This window comes from Typopeltis vanoorti, chromosome 26 (assembly GCF_054136105.1).
Source record: "Typopeltis vanoorti isolate ZY-2024b chromosome 26, IOZ_Tvanoo_1.0, whole genome shotgun sequence".
In the NCBI taxonomy this organism is placed as follows: Eukaryota; Metazoa; Arthropoda; class Arachnida; order Uropygi; family Thelyphonidae; genus Typopeltis; species Typopeltis vanoorti.
Genome location: NC_143574.1, coordinates 10,033,739 through 10,050,268, shown reverse-complemented (window position 1 = coordinate 10,050,268; position 16,530 = coordinate 10,033,739). Strand labels below are relative to the sequence as shown.

Genomic DNA, 16,530 nt, shown 5'->3' with positions numbered 1-16,530 from the left:
TTACAATCCACTGACAATGTCATTGATATAAAGGTTAAACAATATAGGTCCCAGTACTGAGCCCTGTGGGACACAAGTTGCAACCCTCTGTTTCCTCGAAACTGCCCCACCATACACAACTCTCTGATACCTTTCGGACAGCCAATCAATCCAGTTGACCAATCTGACATCCAGACCCATGTGCTGCAACTTAAATATCAGCTTATCATGTGGCACCCTGTCAAATGCCTTCGCTAAGTCTAAGAAAATTGCAGTATATGCTTTTCCCTCATCTAATGCTTTTGTAACTTTATCATAAAAGGCTAGCATATTGCTAAAACAAGAGCACCCCTTCACAAATCCATGTCGACTCTCACAGATAACATTACCCTCATCTGCCCCAATGCTGTATATGGTCCCTTATTACTTTCTCCAAGATCTTAACGACTACTGATGACACACAAACTGGCCTATAATTAGATAGTTCCAGTCTGTTCCCACCCTTATGCAATGGTGCTATCTTGCCTTCCTTCCATTCCCTGTGCACACCTTTCCCGCAGCCAGACTTTCATTGAAAAGCCAGGTCAAAGGCACCGTCAGTTCCCTAGCACATTCTCTCAAAACTTGTGGTGAAATACCATTCAGTCCCAAAGCTTTACTGACATCCAGAGTACTCAGTATCTGAAACACACTCTCCTCCTGTACCTCTAAACTGCCCTATCCCTCTAGCATTAAAACTGACTCCTCTAGGATGAAATACTCCAACAACTTGAAATTCCCACATCTGGATTACTGTGATCAGGTCTGGTCTCATGGATTTCTTAGAAATGAGGTAGTAGTGGAGAAGATTCAGAGGCAAGCAACCAAGATGGTGAGATCTGCAGAATGTTCCCTATGAGGATAGTTCAGGGGTGTATGGACTGCAGAAGTTGGTTGATAAGCAAAAAAGAGGGAACATGATGGAAACATTTAAATTACTTAAAGGATTTTATGAGATTTGATGGAGGGGAAATGTTTTAGCACTTGGCTGGAGGGTGGCAGAACAAGAGGTCATCCCTGGAAGTTGAGTAAAAGTGTGGTTAGTAGGGCCATGAGGACTAGATTTTTCACTTGGAGAGTCGTTAATGAATGAAATGGGTTTCCAGAGTCAGTTGTTAGCGCTTTGTGTGGATAGTTTGGGTCTCCTGTGATGAATCTTCGGACTCCGTGGAGGTACTTGTATAATAATAACTGAAAAATTTATAATTTTTCTGAAAATCTTTAATTCTCTACGACAACATTTTATTATCATTATTAACATCAGACCTCCATGGAGTTCCTGGTTTTTCCTTTCAGTCATTTTCGACTGTAGGTGACTTTGTAGGCATTGCCCACAAAGTATTCCTGATGAAATTTTTACAGCATAGTTCACCATTGCTTTCCCCTTTGGTTGGAAAGACCCGGGTTCAATTCTGTCAGTGATGTGAGAAACCTTTATCTGGTCTCTTTCGACGAAAGGTGAGTTACACGGTCTCGTATGGAGGTAGGGGGTTTTTTCACCTGGAAACTCTGGTTTTTCGTCCCCCAGAACAGGCAAACTGGCCCTGTGAACGAGTAAATTGGGGAGTCGCAATTGTCAGCCTGGTTGGCTGAGTGGTCAGCATATCTGCTCTCCAGCCAAAAGGCTGCAGGTTCGAATCCTGCGATGGGCATGGATGTTTGTGACTGTCTGTGAAAAATACTAGTGGTGGTTGGTAGATGGTATTGGTGTAGATGGTGAAGGAAGTTGTGGTTGGCTGAGACAGAGAATTGTAGAGTAGGTGCCCTCCCCACCCTCCTCGATGAGTCTTTGGACTTCCTAGAGGTGCTATGTAATAATAATATGGCTGGGACGTATTCATGACTGTAATCCATGTGCGTTCACGGGGCCAGTTTGCCTGTTCTGGGGGACGAAAAACCTCAGTTTCCAGGTGAAAAAACCCCCTACCTCCATATGAGGCCGACTAACTTCTCTTTCGTCGAAAGAGACCAGATAAAAGTTCCTCACGTCACTGACGGAATTGAATCCAGGTCTTTCCAACCAAAGGGCTTAGTCTATACTGACTGAGCCATGGAGTTGAGATTTATTATTGAAGGTCCACATTCTCACACACACACAAAAAATCATGCAACTGTGCCTTAAACCTATTCAGTTTCTGCATGCCTCACACTTCCAGGCAATGCATTTCTTATAGCAACCACTCTCCATGCAAAGAATCTACTCTTCATTTCTTTAGTTACAAAAACTTTCAAACTTAATCTTCCAGGTCTTGTTCAATAACCATTTGTTATTTTGCCTTTCTTAGTACCTAAATATTTTACCACTTCACATATACTATAAATATAACATGAACTATAAATTTTTCCGATTCTTTTCTATCACGATCTTCTAGGCTTTATTTTTTCCTGCTTTCTAGTTTCTCATTCTCCAAAATTTGAGATAATTCATCATCATAGCAGAAAAATTTTCCTTTATTTCATTCACTTTTAACTTAGAATATCCTCTAAGTTAAAATTTTTTGAATGTGCCGAGTCCACAGCTTTAAGTTTAGCTCTCGCTAAGTAATGACCTAGCCATCTTATTTCCAACTTCTTCCTTACTATACTAGTTACGCTTTGTATTCCTCATGTAATTGTTCTCTGCTTCTTTCTTACCTTTTTTTCCCTTAATAACATATTTTTCTTACACTCCTAATCTTGTCAATTTCATCCCAAATCTATTCACATATTTCATACTCTTAAGTATTTATCAGTCCTATTAACAAATATTTTCTAAAATGGTTCCCAAGTACCGATGAGTTCTTCAAGTCCTTCCATGGTATTACCTCAAGCTGGTGAGGTTTCCAAGTCTGTTATAACTTCCTGTCTTGTAATTCCATACAAAATTCCTTTATCCTTAAGACTGCTACCTACATATCTACTCATATCCAAAGCCAAGACCATGTATGACTCATCAATAAGAACAAGGATGACAACAAAGTCACAATCAAATGCCTTGAAATTATGACAAATCTTGATCCTTGTTTCTTCCATCACTTGCCTGAGATATAACTGTAATTCTTCAAGAATTCCAGTTAACTTGACCTTACTATAAGTCAAAATGTAATCTGCAGGAATACACAATTAATACTGTACCACTCTTTGACAATATGTAATACCTGGAAGGGGGAAAAAAATTTCCTCTGAGGAACATGACCATGTCTCAAGTCATCTTAATTTGAATTTTTTGAAGGGATTCTATTAATCTTTTTGGATAGGTTCTTGATATATGGTATATTTAAGGTACACTGTATAGCTGTGAGGTGGTGTGACCCCTATCTGGCTCTTGTTTATATTAGTTAAATCCTATGGCAACTACTACTGAAAAGTTTTCTCACTAAGTTGGAGTACAACAACCAGAGCTGTTTAATTCAATCAAATATTCTGCCTCATGCACTTTTGCCACTGCCAAGTCTATATGTTAGAAGTCAGAATGGATGTTTTAAATTTCGGTCTGGTTTCATTGCAAGCTGAAATCATTTGCATTTGTCTTGCAACAGACACTAATCCATTGTTTAAGATGCTTCATAAGTAAGTTAATCATGATGTTCACCTCTACACGTTCACCGAGAATATCATGTGTTACCATATCTTCATGGTGCATTGAACTTTAATTGGTATAAAATTAAATTTGCAGAACACCTTTAATAGACAGAAGTGCTTGCCATTTTATAATCAAAAAATTAACTAATAATAAAATTGGCAAATATTTTAATGAACAGTGAGCTACACTGCTATTTGACTAACACTAACATAACAGAATTTTTGTTTGTTAATTATTATTATTATTACATCACACCTCCAGGGAGTCCAGAGACTCATTGAGGGAGGGCATCTACTCTACAACTCCCCGTCTCACTATTTCACCAACACCATCTACCGCTGACTACCACCACTAGTATTTTCACAAACAATCGCAAACATCCATGCCAATGGCAGGATTTGAACCCACAGCCTTTTGGCTAGAGAGCAGATCTGCTAACCACTTGGCCAACCAGGCCGGCTGAACTATGCTGAAATCTTTAGTAACTTCTATTGTTCCTTTAACGTGAAGGTTATAATTCACTGTATAGTGTAGACTATCAAGATCAGTAAATTCTGTCCGTTAGAAAATTGAGTATTTTTTTGCAATTTTGTGACTTATTCTTGCTACCTTGTTCAGAGACCTGACAATCAAGATGACTTGGGATATCTAAAGTGCACAAGAGACAAGCAGTGAATCTAAAATCCTTAAGATATCAACAATATTCAAGAAATTCTTAAAAGTGAAGACAAAATAATGCATTGGTTTGCTTAGCAAACCAATGCATTACTTGTGTGCGCTCTCTGTGTTGCAGTGCACACAAGGTTATGGTCATTATCTCAAGGAACTAATTTTCCTAAAGCAAAACAGTGTGCAAAGTTTTCTCCTCCATCATTAAGAATTTTGTATTTCTGCCACCCTCCATATGTTATTTGGACATCTTGAAGACTCACTGAAGGAGATCCACACTAACCATTATTCATGCAATGCATATTATACCTTTTATTCACTGATAAAACACAGTCAGCCCTGGTGGTGCTCATTTTAAATACACTAAAAATCTAGTTCACATTCTTGCTAACAATTTCTAGGGTTTGATCCTTTGTTTTCATGTACTGAAAAAATGTCTTTACCTATAAAACTTCCTTATAAACTTTTGTTTGTGATGTTCCTTTTTTATTTTGCCTCTATCAATGAATTTTTGTAATAATACATTCTACCTGATAATAACTTCAAAAGGAGATTAAGAAAATTATAAACTTCTCATAATTAACAGGTGTTTGTAATGGTAAAAACAGAATGGAAAATCTTGAACACTCACCCGAAAAAAATAAATGATCAAGAGAAATGTTTCCTCACTGTAGATATAAGTTTTTAACTAAAATGCTTAATCTTTATATGCAAATTAACATGTTCCTTAAGTGGTAGTTTTCTTAAAAGAAGTGTGTGTGTGGTATATATTGTATTTATACAATTTCTAAATTTTATTTTCAGGTGTTTCGCTTCAGTGAAAACTGCTATTATATCACTCCTAATGTGATCAGCTTCATAGGACTAATATTTGCAATTATTGCTGCTAAATGTGTTTCAATGGACAGCAAACCAATGCATTACTTAGCAATTTTCTTGTTTCAAGTGAGAACTTGGATGGATGCTTTGGATGGAATTGTTGCCAGATCTCGAATGGGAATGGTTCAACATGTATCTCTATATGCAACTTCAGGATTTGTAATTGATGGTGCTGCAGACACAATAGGATTTACGTTTTTCATGCTTGGTTGTTTCCGTTATCTATGCAAAACGTTAAATAAACAGAAAGGTTATTTGCCTGTTCTTAATGGAGACTGCAAAGAAAGTGGAGAAAATAATATAAATTCTTTACTAGTACACAGAAATGCAAGAAGAATTTTTTTTGTATGTGCTTGTTTTGGATTCCAGGTAGCCCTTGCTAGTTTACTGTGGAACAGGTATATTCACATTTATCACGAACTACTAGAAACACCAGCACCAACAGAAGCAGCAGCTGTAAGTTATGTGTAATAATTCTTAGTTTTTACGATTTTATGCATTTATGCTAATACATTTTAGTGTTTACTGAAAAAATTAAATTGAATCTCTAAGTATTTCAGCTAAATATATTTTAGAGTTTAAAATTCTTATCATTTATTATTAGAAAGGATAATGACTTATTGTGGGAGGTCCTTCGGTCAAACATAAAGCTTACTGAACTACCTTAAACTCATTCACAGTTTCTGCACACTAACTTTATACTTATTTGGCAGTACATTCCACTTGCCAGTCACTCTCCATGCACAAAACTTACTCACCCCTCACATCCTCTAGAGATGACTTCTGCACACGTGTGCAGAAGTCATCTTTGGAGGATATGATCATCACCTTTGTGCCAGTCTTTTGGAATCCTAATAACTTTAGTTTCTATCATATCCTCTTTTTTCTACCTACTGACTAAATTTTGTAGCCCACACACCTTTAAGCTATCCTCATAGGGAGCATTCCACAGACTTGCCATTAGCATAGTCACTCATCTCTGGATCCTCTCGTTTGAAACTCAGATTTCTAAGAAATGCAGGAGACCAAATCTGCAAACAGTAGTCAAGATACTTTGCAACCCAGGAATAAAACCTTCAACTATCTGATTCACAGAGTGTTTGATATGATAATGACACCCTTTTACTACTTATATATAGAAAAAGACTGCTGCTTTAATTTAACCTTGGTGCCTAGTTTAGACTTTAATAAAGGTCGAAGCTCACTTGGAGAGTGACCCTTCCCATAGCATTTTTGCACTGAGATACTGCCAGCCTGGTTGGCTGAGTGATTAGCACACCCATTCTCCAACTAACATGTTGTGGGTTCGAATTCCACTGCAGGCACGGATGTTTTATTTTATTTTTTTTTCATTTTAGACTTCATTTTAGACAAATTATGGACTCTACAACTGTGTTAGAAATAATAATTTTCGATCTTCATATTAAGGTCATCATCTGGAGTATACACACATATATACAGAGACAAGCTATATTACATTTCATACAGTATGCTAAAGAGACGATGATTTGATCAGCAGTTATTCTACTGGTCTGACCTCTAGTGAAAATTAAATTGAATTAAAATAAATGAAATAAAGTAAAATAACTACATTAAAGCTATATTCTATTTAAGGGAAATTTCCCCCCCCTATAGATAGTTTTATTACAGCAAAAATGATGTCCTAATTTAACATGAGAATTGTTATATTAGATTTAAGATCCTGGATTACCTATAGTCCTATTTATAATTAACTTTTTAGGAAGAAAGGTTATGTGGGTATATGTGTCTTCCATATTCTTGGGATTTTTAGACCATCATTATTGTTAAGATTAGAGTAGCTGATAAGAATTTCACAGGCTTCCTTAAATTTATGTTCATACCACATTTTGGTGTGATGTAAACAACAGGTGCTTTTCCAGTCAATTCTATTCAAGTATTCATGGCATGATCAGACAGGTCAGCTTCACCACAGTTATTAAATTTAATGTACCATTTATGTTCCTTTTGTCTGATAGGAATTGTGCGTCCTGTTTCTCCTATATAAGGTGTGAATACGGTATAGTCCAGTGTGGGCCAGCGGAGGAAATGGATCCTTGGATGAGTTGAGTAAGTTTTTCTACTTTTGCAGGAATTTTAAAGGTGGCTTTAAGGTTGTATTTCTGTAGTGTTCTGTTTATTTTATCTGATATCCCTTTAATGTATGGAATTGTTACAGTTTTATTGTAGTCTAGTTTACTTTTGTTTTTAAGTGAGGTCTTGTGAAGAATTCTGTTGACAGTACTTAGGCTGTAGCCATTTTTTAGGAAGTATTGCTGATAACTTTTAATTTTGATAACTTTTAATTTTAATCTTTAAGTGCTGTTCATTGGAGAAAATCTTCAAAGCCCTGTTTTTAGTGTGTTAATGACACCTAATTTTTGTGTTGGGTGATGGTAGGAGTTTGTGTATATATTTGCCAGTATGTGTAGGTTTCCAGTAAACAGTGAAGGAAAGACTGCCAGAAGGAAGATGTGTGACAAGTGTATCTAGAAACGGAAGCATGTTCTGCTTTTCAATCTCAACTGTGAATTGTATGCATTTGTGTTTGTTTAGGTGGCTGAGGAAAGTGTCTAATGTCTGACAGCCATGGGGCCAGATAGCAAAAACATCGTCAACGTATCTAAGCCAGACGGGGTTTTAAAGGAGAGGAATCTGGAGCATAACACGTGCGTGCTCTAGATTCCTCTCAAAATATTTCATGTAAGAGTTTAGCAATTGGGGGGGGGGATAATGGTGAGCCCATGGCCGTGCCTTCTTTTTGTAGGTAGAAAGTGTTTTGATACACAAAATAGTCAGAACGTAGTACCTGTGCAAAGAGCGCTGTGATATCAGGAGGGAGTTTGTCCTGTAATAGCAATACCTTGTGTATTATAAACTATAACCTTGATATAGCACAATATAACCTTTGCTGTCCTTGCACAATTAAAAAACCACAAATCATCATCATTGGAATATTGAGGCAATTGATATGAAGACAATCAAGAATATAATTTTTTTTGTCAAGTATAATATTTCACAAACCAGTAGAGTAACCTAATCTACATGACAAGAAATCCCACATTATACTGCTACCTCCACACTTCATCACTTGCATCTTATCTGAGTATTATTCAATTTCCAAGCATTTTTTCTCCCCATATAACTAGCAAAATAGGAGAGGAGGAAGGTATATATAGAAGTTGAGTTTGTGTGGTCAAGAAAGGGGAAAGAACTAGAATTCTATATCAGAGTAAGTGGAACAGCTTGCCTGGTGAGTGCATTTAGCATGAATGTTTAAGAGAAAATAAGATAGCTACTGTGGGTGATGCATGGCCTCCCTTGACTCCCTGAAGATTTCTGTTAATAAAACATCATGTAGCTATCTTTACTATATATTCTTGATTTATAAAGTGTGCTCTGCATGAAGGGATATTTGGTACAAGCTGAGGCTAAATGCTCTCAATATACATATGGTTAGTATAATGTGGATGGAAACAAGAATATAACTTGTTTAAGTTAAGGGATATTACATCCCATATAGTTTCTTCGCCGAATAAGAAACTCAGAGTTTCATGCCGAATATAGTAGAAACTATATAAAGTTCGGCGATTCCAAGCGTAAGCAAATACCTGGATACTGCAGCAACTGACCCTAAAGGTAGTGCAAGCTGAGGCAACTCGTGTCAAAGGTGGAGCAAGCTCTGATCACTATTCTTGATATTTACTCATAATGTGAACTTAGCTCCTAGGAGCTGTATTATTGTTCGACATTATGAGAGAAGGTCACTACCCAGACCGGTATCAACCTTTATTGAGGTATCAAGTTTGTAGCGAACAGAACTTACAACCCTTCTACAAGAATATAATTTATCAAGTATACTAGTGGAAACCCTTGCTACATATCAAGAACAATATCAGGTCACAAAGTTCAGAAAAATTTAAAACTTGTCAGATTACAAACACAGCATCTTTAACATAATCTTAAACATTGTTAAAAAAAATTAAACTTACTGTTGAATTACTGAAATATCAAAACAAAGAATTCAATTACTGATTTATCTTATGATTTCAAAATATGTGAATGTTGTGATTACAATTTTAGAATATGTGAACATAATAATTATAGTTACAGATTTTGACATGAAAATTATCTGACACTAAGTCTTTCCCCTTGTCACAAAGTACCACTAAAGAGACATTCATGAATGATCTATAAAGTATTCATGACAACTAGAGCTATGGTGGGCGGGGAGGAGAAAGAAAGAAGAATTGTAGCTATAATTTGATATCTGAACCTTGGTAATCTCTCTCCTGGTAATCTCTATGGTTAGAATATAATAGTTTTAGAATTTTCATTGAAATGCTAAGTTTAAACCTCAATAATATCTCACCCTTCCTATTCACTATGCATTATAAATGGCATTCCCTCAATCTGTCAAAATATCCAGTTTTCAAGAGGGCTGACATTTGTTACTCTTATCTGAGCCAATTCCTCAAAGATAAACGGATGCCTAATAAAGAGAAATGGCTTCGTCTTCATTTGGCATCAGTTTATCTTTCTAAGAAAAAATTCAAAAGGCCGAATAAAACCATTTTTCGACTTGGTTCTCGTGCATCTTTAAACTATAATATTGATTTGTTCCAGTTATACCATGCAAGTTTCATGTGCTCTGACTAGATATTCAAATACAGCTGTGAAGTGTAAAGTTTGAAATCTGAAAGGCAACATTGGGATGTTTTGATATTCCTGCACATCCTAATGCATTGAAAGAGGCAGAGGAGATAAGGAACCTTAGTGTAATAGTGGACAAGGACCTGAAATTTAAGACCACGCTGAGGGAATTGAGGAAAGTTAAGAGTTCTGCAATATTTTGGAACTGGATCAGATAAGTGACAAATGCCAATCACTTGAAAGGTGGATATTACAACAGATCGAGAGAATGCAATTTGCAGTGCATAGTAAATAGGAAGGGTGACATGACTGATATTTAACTTAGTGGGGGGGGGGGGGAGTTGTACCAGATCAATACAGAAGTTCACATATACTGTGTGTGTGTGTGTGTGTGTGTGAATTAGCATTTTATCTCTGTATTAGCAGTAATGCATAACAATAAAAAGAGAAATTTCCTATTTTCTCTATTTCAGAGTATATATACAGGGTGTTCGAGATAAATTTGACAGTTTCGTAAGGAAAAAGAAAATCTTCTTTGTATCTATTAAATTTAATGAATTGACACAAAAACATTACAGGCAGAGTTAATTACAATACTATCAACAAGATTTACTCAAAATAACCACCATTAGCATCGATCACAGCTTCAATTCTGCTTCGGAACCTCGAACAAGCTGATGCTACAGTCTCCCTGGGAAGGGCCGCAAAAACTGTTTTAATTTTATCCATTAACTGGGCTTTTGTATTACTGGAAGTGCGATTGGTGTCTTTTTCAACTGCGCCCCATACAAAATAATCCATGGGGTTAAGGTCTGGGGAGTTTGGAGGCCAAACATTTGGACTGGTGAAGTCGTAGAAATTTTCAGACAACCATTTTTGACTTTTCCCAGAGGTGTGGCAAGGGGCCGAATCCTGCTGCCATACATACGGCCTACCATTGGCTACCCTTGTTATCCAGGGCTTGACTACAGTTAGCAACTCCACGAACAAAGCCCGAATTCCAATGCCAGGGTTCTTCAACACCTGTTCCTGCAGATTTGCGAGGAATTCTGCTGTACGAACGCAATCAGATCGTCTGCTAGGGATCTTTCTTCTTGCTACATCCTCGTAGTCACCATTGCAAGTCTCTAGTTCATGCCTGATTGTTTTTATTGTATTCAGGGAGCATTGGGCAGCAGTCGTAATATCCTTATTTTGATGGCGGGCACGAATCATCATGATACAAGTTATTCTCTTCCATGATTCAGGTGGGTTCTAGCTATCCATCCTTTCTGACATCTTGTATATGAATGAAGAAGGGTCCAAACTTTTAAATGAAGAGAAGTGTGTGTTAATACATGTAACGTACGGAAAAATATAATTAATTATAAATATGTCAAATTTATCCCGAACACCCTGTATAAGGTACAAATTCTGTTAATGATTAAGTATTATTAAATTAATAATAAAAACTAAAAGTATCTTAAAAGTATTATTTTTCTTTAAGTCTGACTTCAAAATTATAATAAATTTCAAATGGTAATTAGGTGGCCTGTTGAATAATCTTTCTGTGTGCATGTACATGAATGAAATGCAATCAGTAGATGGTATAACTCAATTTCAAATTTTTTTTTCTTGATTCCAGAATGTGCAGATTAAAATACTGAAATCATCTGTTACGTGGATACTAATGTGGTTTTGGAAGATATCTAGTTCACTTGCTTTAATGCAAATATTTTTGTTTGTTGTATTTGTTGGTCGTATATGGGTAAGTATTAACTTTTAATTTCTTTCCTAAAATCGCAAATTGAAGTTACTGAATGCAGTAAATAATCATGCATAAAATACAGTTGATCACTGGGTTGCTGAGGGCATGTTTCTGGAAAATACCATATAATGGACGAACACTTAGTGAATTATAATATTTATTTTAAAATTTAATAGTAGAATATACTGTTGCTGGTGTTAATGATCTAATATCCATTTACTCACTAGACAGTAGTGGATTATGTTCCTTTGAGGCCATAGATGCAATTTTGTTATAAGGCCCTTTACGTAAAAGTGTTTTTTAATTTAAGACAATAAAATCCTTAAATAATAATTTAAGGATTTTATTTTTGACAATCTCACTTTTTTCTTAAAACGATAAAAGGAGGGAGCATATTCAACTGAAACTCTGAAACAGCTGAGCACACGTGTCGCTGTATTGGAAGTCCGAAAAGAACAAAAGCTAAAGTGGACTTTGTGTCGGCAGTCGGAATTTGTTTTGCTTCGACAAAACTGACTGCATGTGCATAAGTAATAAAAAAAAAAAAAAAAAAAATCATACCCCGCCAAGAAGATGGGGTTTTTGGCAACCAAAACCATAAAAAAAACTTCCAAAAAAAAGCTGCATATACAGAAGAAATAGAGCTTTTTTTTTTAGCACATGGAAGCCAACTGTACATGTTACTTACTGGATAAGATAGTACAACACTATATTTAGTCCTGAAGATATTTTCAGGTGCAAACTTTGTTTGCTCTCACTGGGATAAAGGATTAAACTAAATCTATTATAGTCTAACCTAGTGATAAAAAATAAATTTTCAACATCTTTCTCTAAATCCAGAGTAATTTTTAAAAAAGGTGATAAACCTTTTGGCAACTCCCATAGGCACAGATGACTTGCTACTGCTTCTGCCTGGTATCTCCAGCTCTGGGCCTGGCTCCCACTGAAGAGACCTCAATAAAGGTCGAAACTAGTCTGGGTAGATGGCCAATCCCTTTAATGCATAACAGTATACCTATCCACATAGGAAATGTGTTTTGCATTATGGGAGATACTGGGTTAGAAGTGCCTGGTAGCTTGCTCCACCTTTGCCACGAGTTGCCTTGGTGTTGCACTACTTACTGGATAAGATAGTACAACACTATATTTAGTCCTGAAGATATTTTCAGGTGCAAACTTTGTTTGCTCTCACTGGGATAAAGGATTAAACTAAATCTATTATAGTCTAACCTAGTGATAAAAAATAAATTTTCAACATCTTTCTCTAAATCCAGAGTAATTTTTAAAAAAGGTGATAAACCTTTTGGCAACTCCCATAGGCACAGATGACTTGCTACTGCTTCTGCCTGGTATCTCCAGCTCTGGGCCTGGCTCCCACTGAAGAGACCTCAATAAAGGTCGAAACTAGTCTGGGTAGATGGCCAATCCCTTTAATGCATAACAGTATACATATCCACATAGGAAATGTGTTTTGCATTATGGGAGATACTGGGTTAGAAGTGCCTGGTAGCTTGCTCCACCTTTGCCACGAGTTGCCTTGGTGTTGCACTACTTACTGGATAAGATAGTACAACACTATATTTAGTCCTGAAGATATTTTCAGGTGCAAACTTTGTTTGCTCTCACTGGGATAAAGGATTAAACTAAATCTATTATAATGTACATGTTACAACTTCAAAATCACCTATTTATGAGTTATGTCACTGTTCTTGCCAGGGTGCAAAATATACACTTTTTAAACGTTCACTAAATTTTTAGAGGCATATTATCTTTTTGCTATGTAATTTTTGATTTTGAGGGCCCCTCAAGACGAGGCCCTAGGCCCATGCCTTCGGCCTTGTCTCGGCCTAGGGCATTCGCCCCTGATACTAGATAATCCTTGCCATCCTCTTAACATCCTAGAGCTTTTCTTAATCAGCTCACCCCTTGATAACCTGTCAAAACCATAACCTTTCTATATATCCCTCTCTAAAGAACATCATTCATTCAATTTAGCAGTCTCATATCCTCTGACACTATAATAGTGCCGAAGTTGTGGAAATAAGATTTCCACTACTCCTTTCCATTGTGTGAATATGGTTTCCACTCTCTTGGTCAACAAATATCATCAGACCTATATGGAGTCAAGACTCCATATAGGTCTGATGCAAGAGGTCCCACTGTCATACAATCTAAGTTCATCAAATGATGCCTCGGTCATTCACTGTTTCAACACTGAACCACACCTTCAGGCAATGCATGTCAGGTTACCAATCATGCTCCACAGAAAAAACTCAACACTCATAACTGTGTTTGCAACCTTCTTACACAGCTTCCAGGGTTGGCCTCTTATATTCCTCTTTCCTCTCACTGCTGCCATTCTATAAAAACATTGTTGACATTAATCTGGAGAAAAAACCCTCTAGCCAACTTATATCCTTTCCCCTCTTCACCATTTGATTTTGCAAACTGCATTTCTTTAAAGTATTCTAAGTATGAAGACAGAGAACTGAAGGAACGTAATTTACAAAACCTTGTGAATAGGAGAAGGACGGGGGGGGGGGGGGTAATTGAGACATATGTTCAAGGGTTGTTACCAGGTCAATATGGAAAGAAATATTCATACATGGAAGGGGAGGGGGTAGAACAAGAGGCTATCCCTGGAAAGGAATAAGGAGCAGATTCTCTGCATAGAGTGGTTGCTGAGTGAATGCATTGCCTGAGACTTGTGAATGCAGACACACTGAGTGAGTTGAAGGTGCAGTTTGATGAGCTTTGTGTGTGATAGTGTGTACCTCCCATGATGAATCTTCCTCTATGGAGGTCTGATGTCGATAATAATTTTAATCTTTCTTCATGTCTAACATTCTAGAAACCACTGCAACCTCCTGGATTCTTTCCAATATATGTTCATCTTTTAAAATCCAGGTGACCACATCTATGCATAGTTATCCATACGTGCTCTAATCAAGGTCTTTAAAAGGGAACTATACCTTCATTTCTGTATCTGTTGTCTGCATCATTGTCATGATCCACTGTTGATGTCCTCACAATTTTAGCAATATAAGCTTTGGCATTTTAGGTATTTTTCCACCATTACCTACCTCTCCCCACTAAATTCCTTATCTCTTCTACTGTAGGAAATTTCTCTATGTATGTTCTGAATCCCATCTTTGCTTCCAAATTCTAAAACTTTATACTGTGCAATACAGAACTGATATCCCAACTCACTCTATTCAATGCCTCTTGTAAAGCCACATATGCTCTACTCCTCAAAGTGCTTTCCATCTTTGTATCATCTGCAAACATAGAAAATGTTTACAATCATCTGCATTATGGTTTGAATTGGGATCTGCAAATTACATATCCCAATTCAAACCATTCCCAATATCATTAAATAAAAGTTAAACAGCAATGGCCCCAAAAGAGAATCTTTTTTTTTTTTGAGGGGGGGGCAGTGGTGACTTGAATAAAGTCACTACTAGTGACTTTATTGAAGTAATTTTTTCTGAATAAAGTTTTCTAAACTGAGGACTACATCCCACTATTCATATCTCTCTGTTCTCCAACCAGTGTATCAAAGCATTCCAATGTTTGAATATCACAAATAGCTCAAGATACCATCAACTATGCACTTAGCTTACAGTTCAGCTTACAACAGCTGTTTAAAAAAAAAAAAAAAATATATATATATATATATCCAAAATCAAATGTTGGAGGAATGAAATACATAAAACTTGCCCTGCTCAAATGGCAGTCAAGTCTTCTGTTCTCTTGCCCAAAGTTTCCTGCCCTTCCATGTTTCTAGCTCCAGATGATAACATCACCCAAAGATAAAGCTAACCTTCTAGTATCATTCTTTCAATTCATGTATAGATAAGTCTAATTATGTCCTGCTATACTGCAAACAGCTTACCATATGCTTTCTCTAGTCGTCATTTATTCCTAAAGCCATCAGAAAAATCCTTTTAACACCTTTAATAGTCAAAGTTATTAGCATAGCCATTCTTCAGAGATTCTCCAGAGAGAGAGAGAGAGAGAGAGAGAGAGAGAGAGAGACCTGATTGTGTTGAAAAAGTTCTATTGGTCTGTAGAGTAGTATTTCCAGACTATGTAAAAAAAAAAAAAAAACTTAGCTTGACCACCCATGGTACCAATGTACTATAGGTTTACAACCCATCGTGGATGACTCATACAAATGACTATGCTGGTGTTGGGTCTCTAATGTGGGATATGAATCTCTAATGCCACATCTCTAATGGGATGTGGCATTGTGGAATGTCATTTGCAGAATCTTAAGAGGAGGGTAATAATCTCCATACTTACTTTGTTTCAATATGACTGAGCCATAAGTTGGTATGGGGGATTGTTACTAGATTAATATAGAGAAGAATTTTCATAGAATTAGAGAGGGAGATGGGTAGGACAAGAGCTTAAGCCCTGGAAGCTATATATATATATATATATATATATATATATATATATTTATTTCCTGGAAGCTATATATATATATATACAGGGTGTTCGGGATAAATTTGACAGTTTCGTAAGGAAAAAGAAAATCTTCTTTGTATCTATTAAATTTAATGAATTGACAAAAAAACATTACAGGCAGAGTTAATTACAATACTATCAACAAGATTTACTCAAAATAACCACCATTAGCATCGATCACAGCTTCAATTCTGCTTCGGAACCTCGAACAAGCTGATGCTACAGTCTCCCTGGGAAGGGCCGCAAAAACTGTTTTAATTTTATCCATTAACTGGGCTTTTGTATTACTGGAAGTGCGATTGGTGTCTTTTTCAACTGCGCCCCATACAAAATAATCCATGGGGTTAAGGTCTGGGGAGTTTGGAGGCCAAACATTTGGACTGGTGAAGTCGTAGAAATTTTCAGACAACCATTTTTGACTTTTCCCAGAGGTGTGGCAAGGGGCCGAATCCTGCTGCCATACATACGGCCTACCATTGGCTACCCTTGTTATCCAGGGCTTGACTACAGT

General features: G+C 36.7%; 1 protein-coding gene across 5 annotated transcripts in view; it reads left to right on the top strand.

The window, feature by feature from the left end:
• The window catches only part of Cpes (Ceramide phosphoethanolamine synthase), a 118,839-nt gene that overhangs the window by 63,768 nt on the left and 38,541 nt on the right, over nucleotides 1-16,530 (top strand). For all 5 annotated transcript variants that reach the window (XM_090415168.1, XM_090415171.1, XM_090415172.1 and 2 more), the window contains 2 exons: nucleotides 5,054-5,584; nucleotides 11,424-11,546. In XM_090415168.1, the coding sequence (XP_090271294.1) occupies nucleotides 5,054-5,584; nucleotides 11,424-11,546 (654 nt within the window). The remainder of the gene's footprint in view (nucleotides 1-5,053; nucleotides 5,585-11,423; nucleotides 11,547-16,530) is intronic.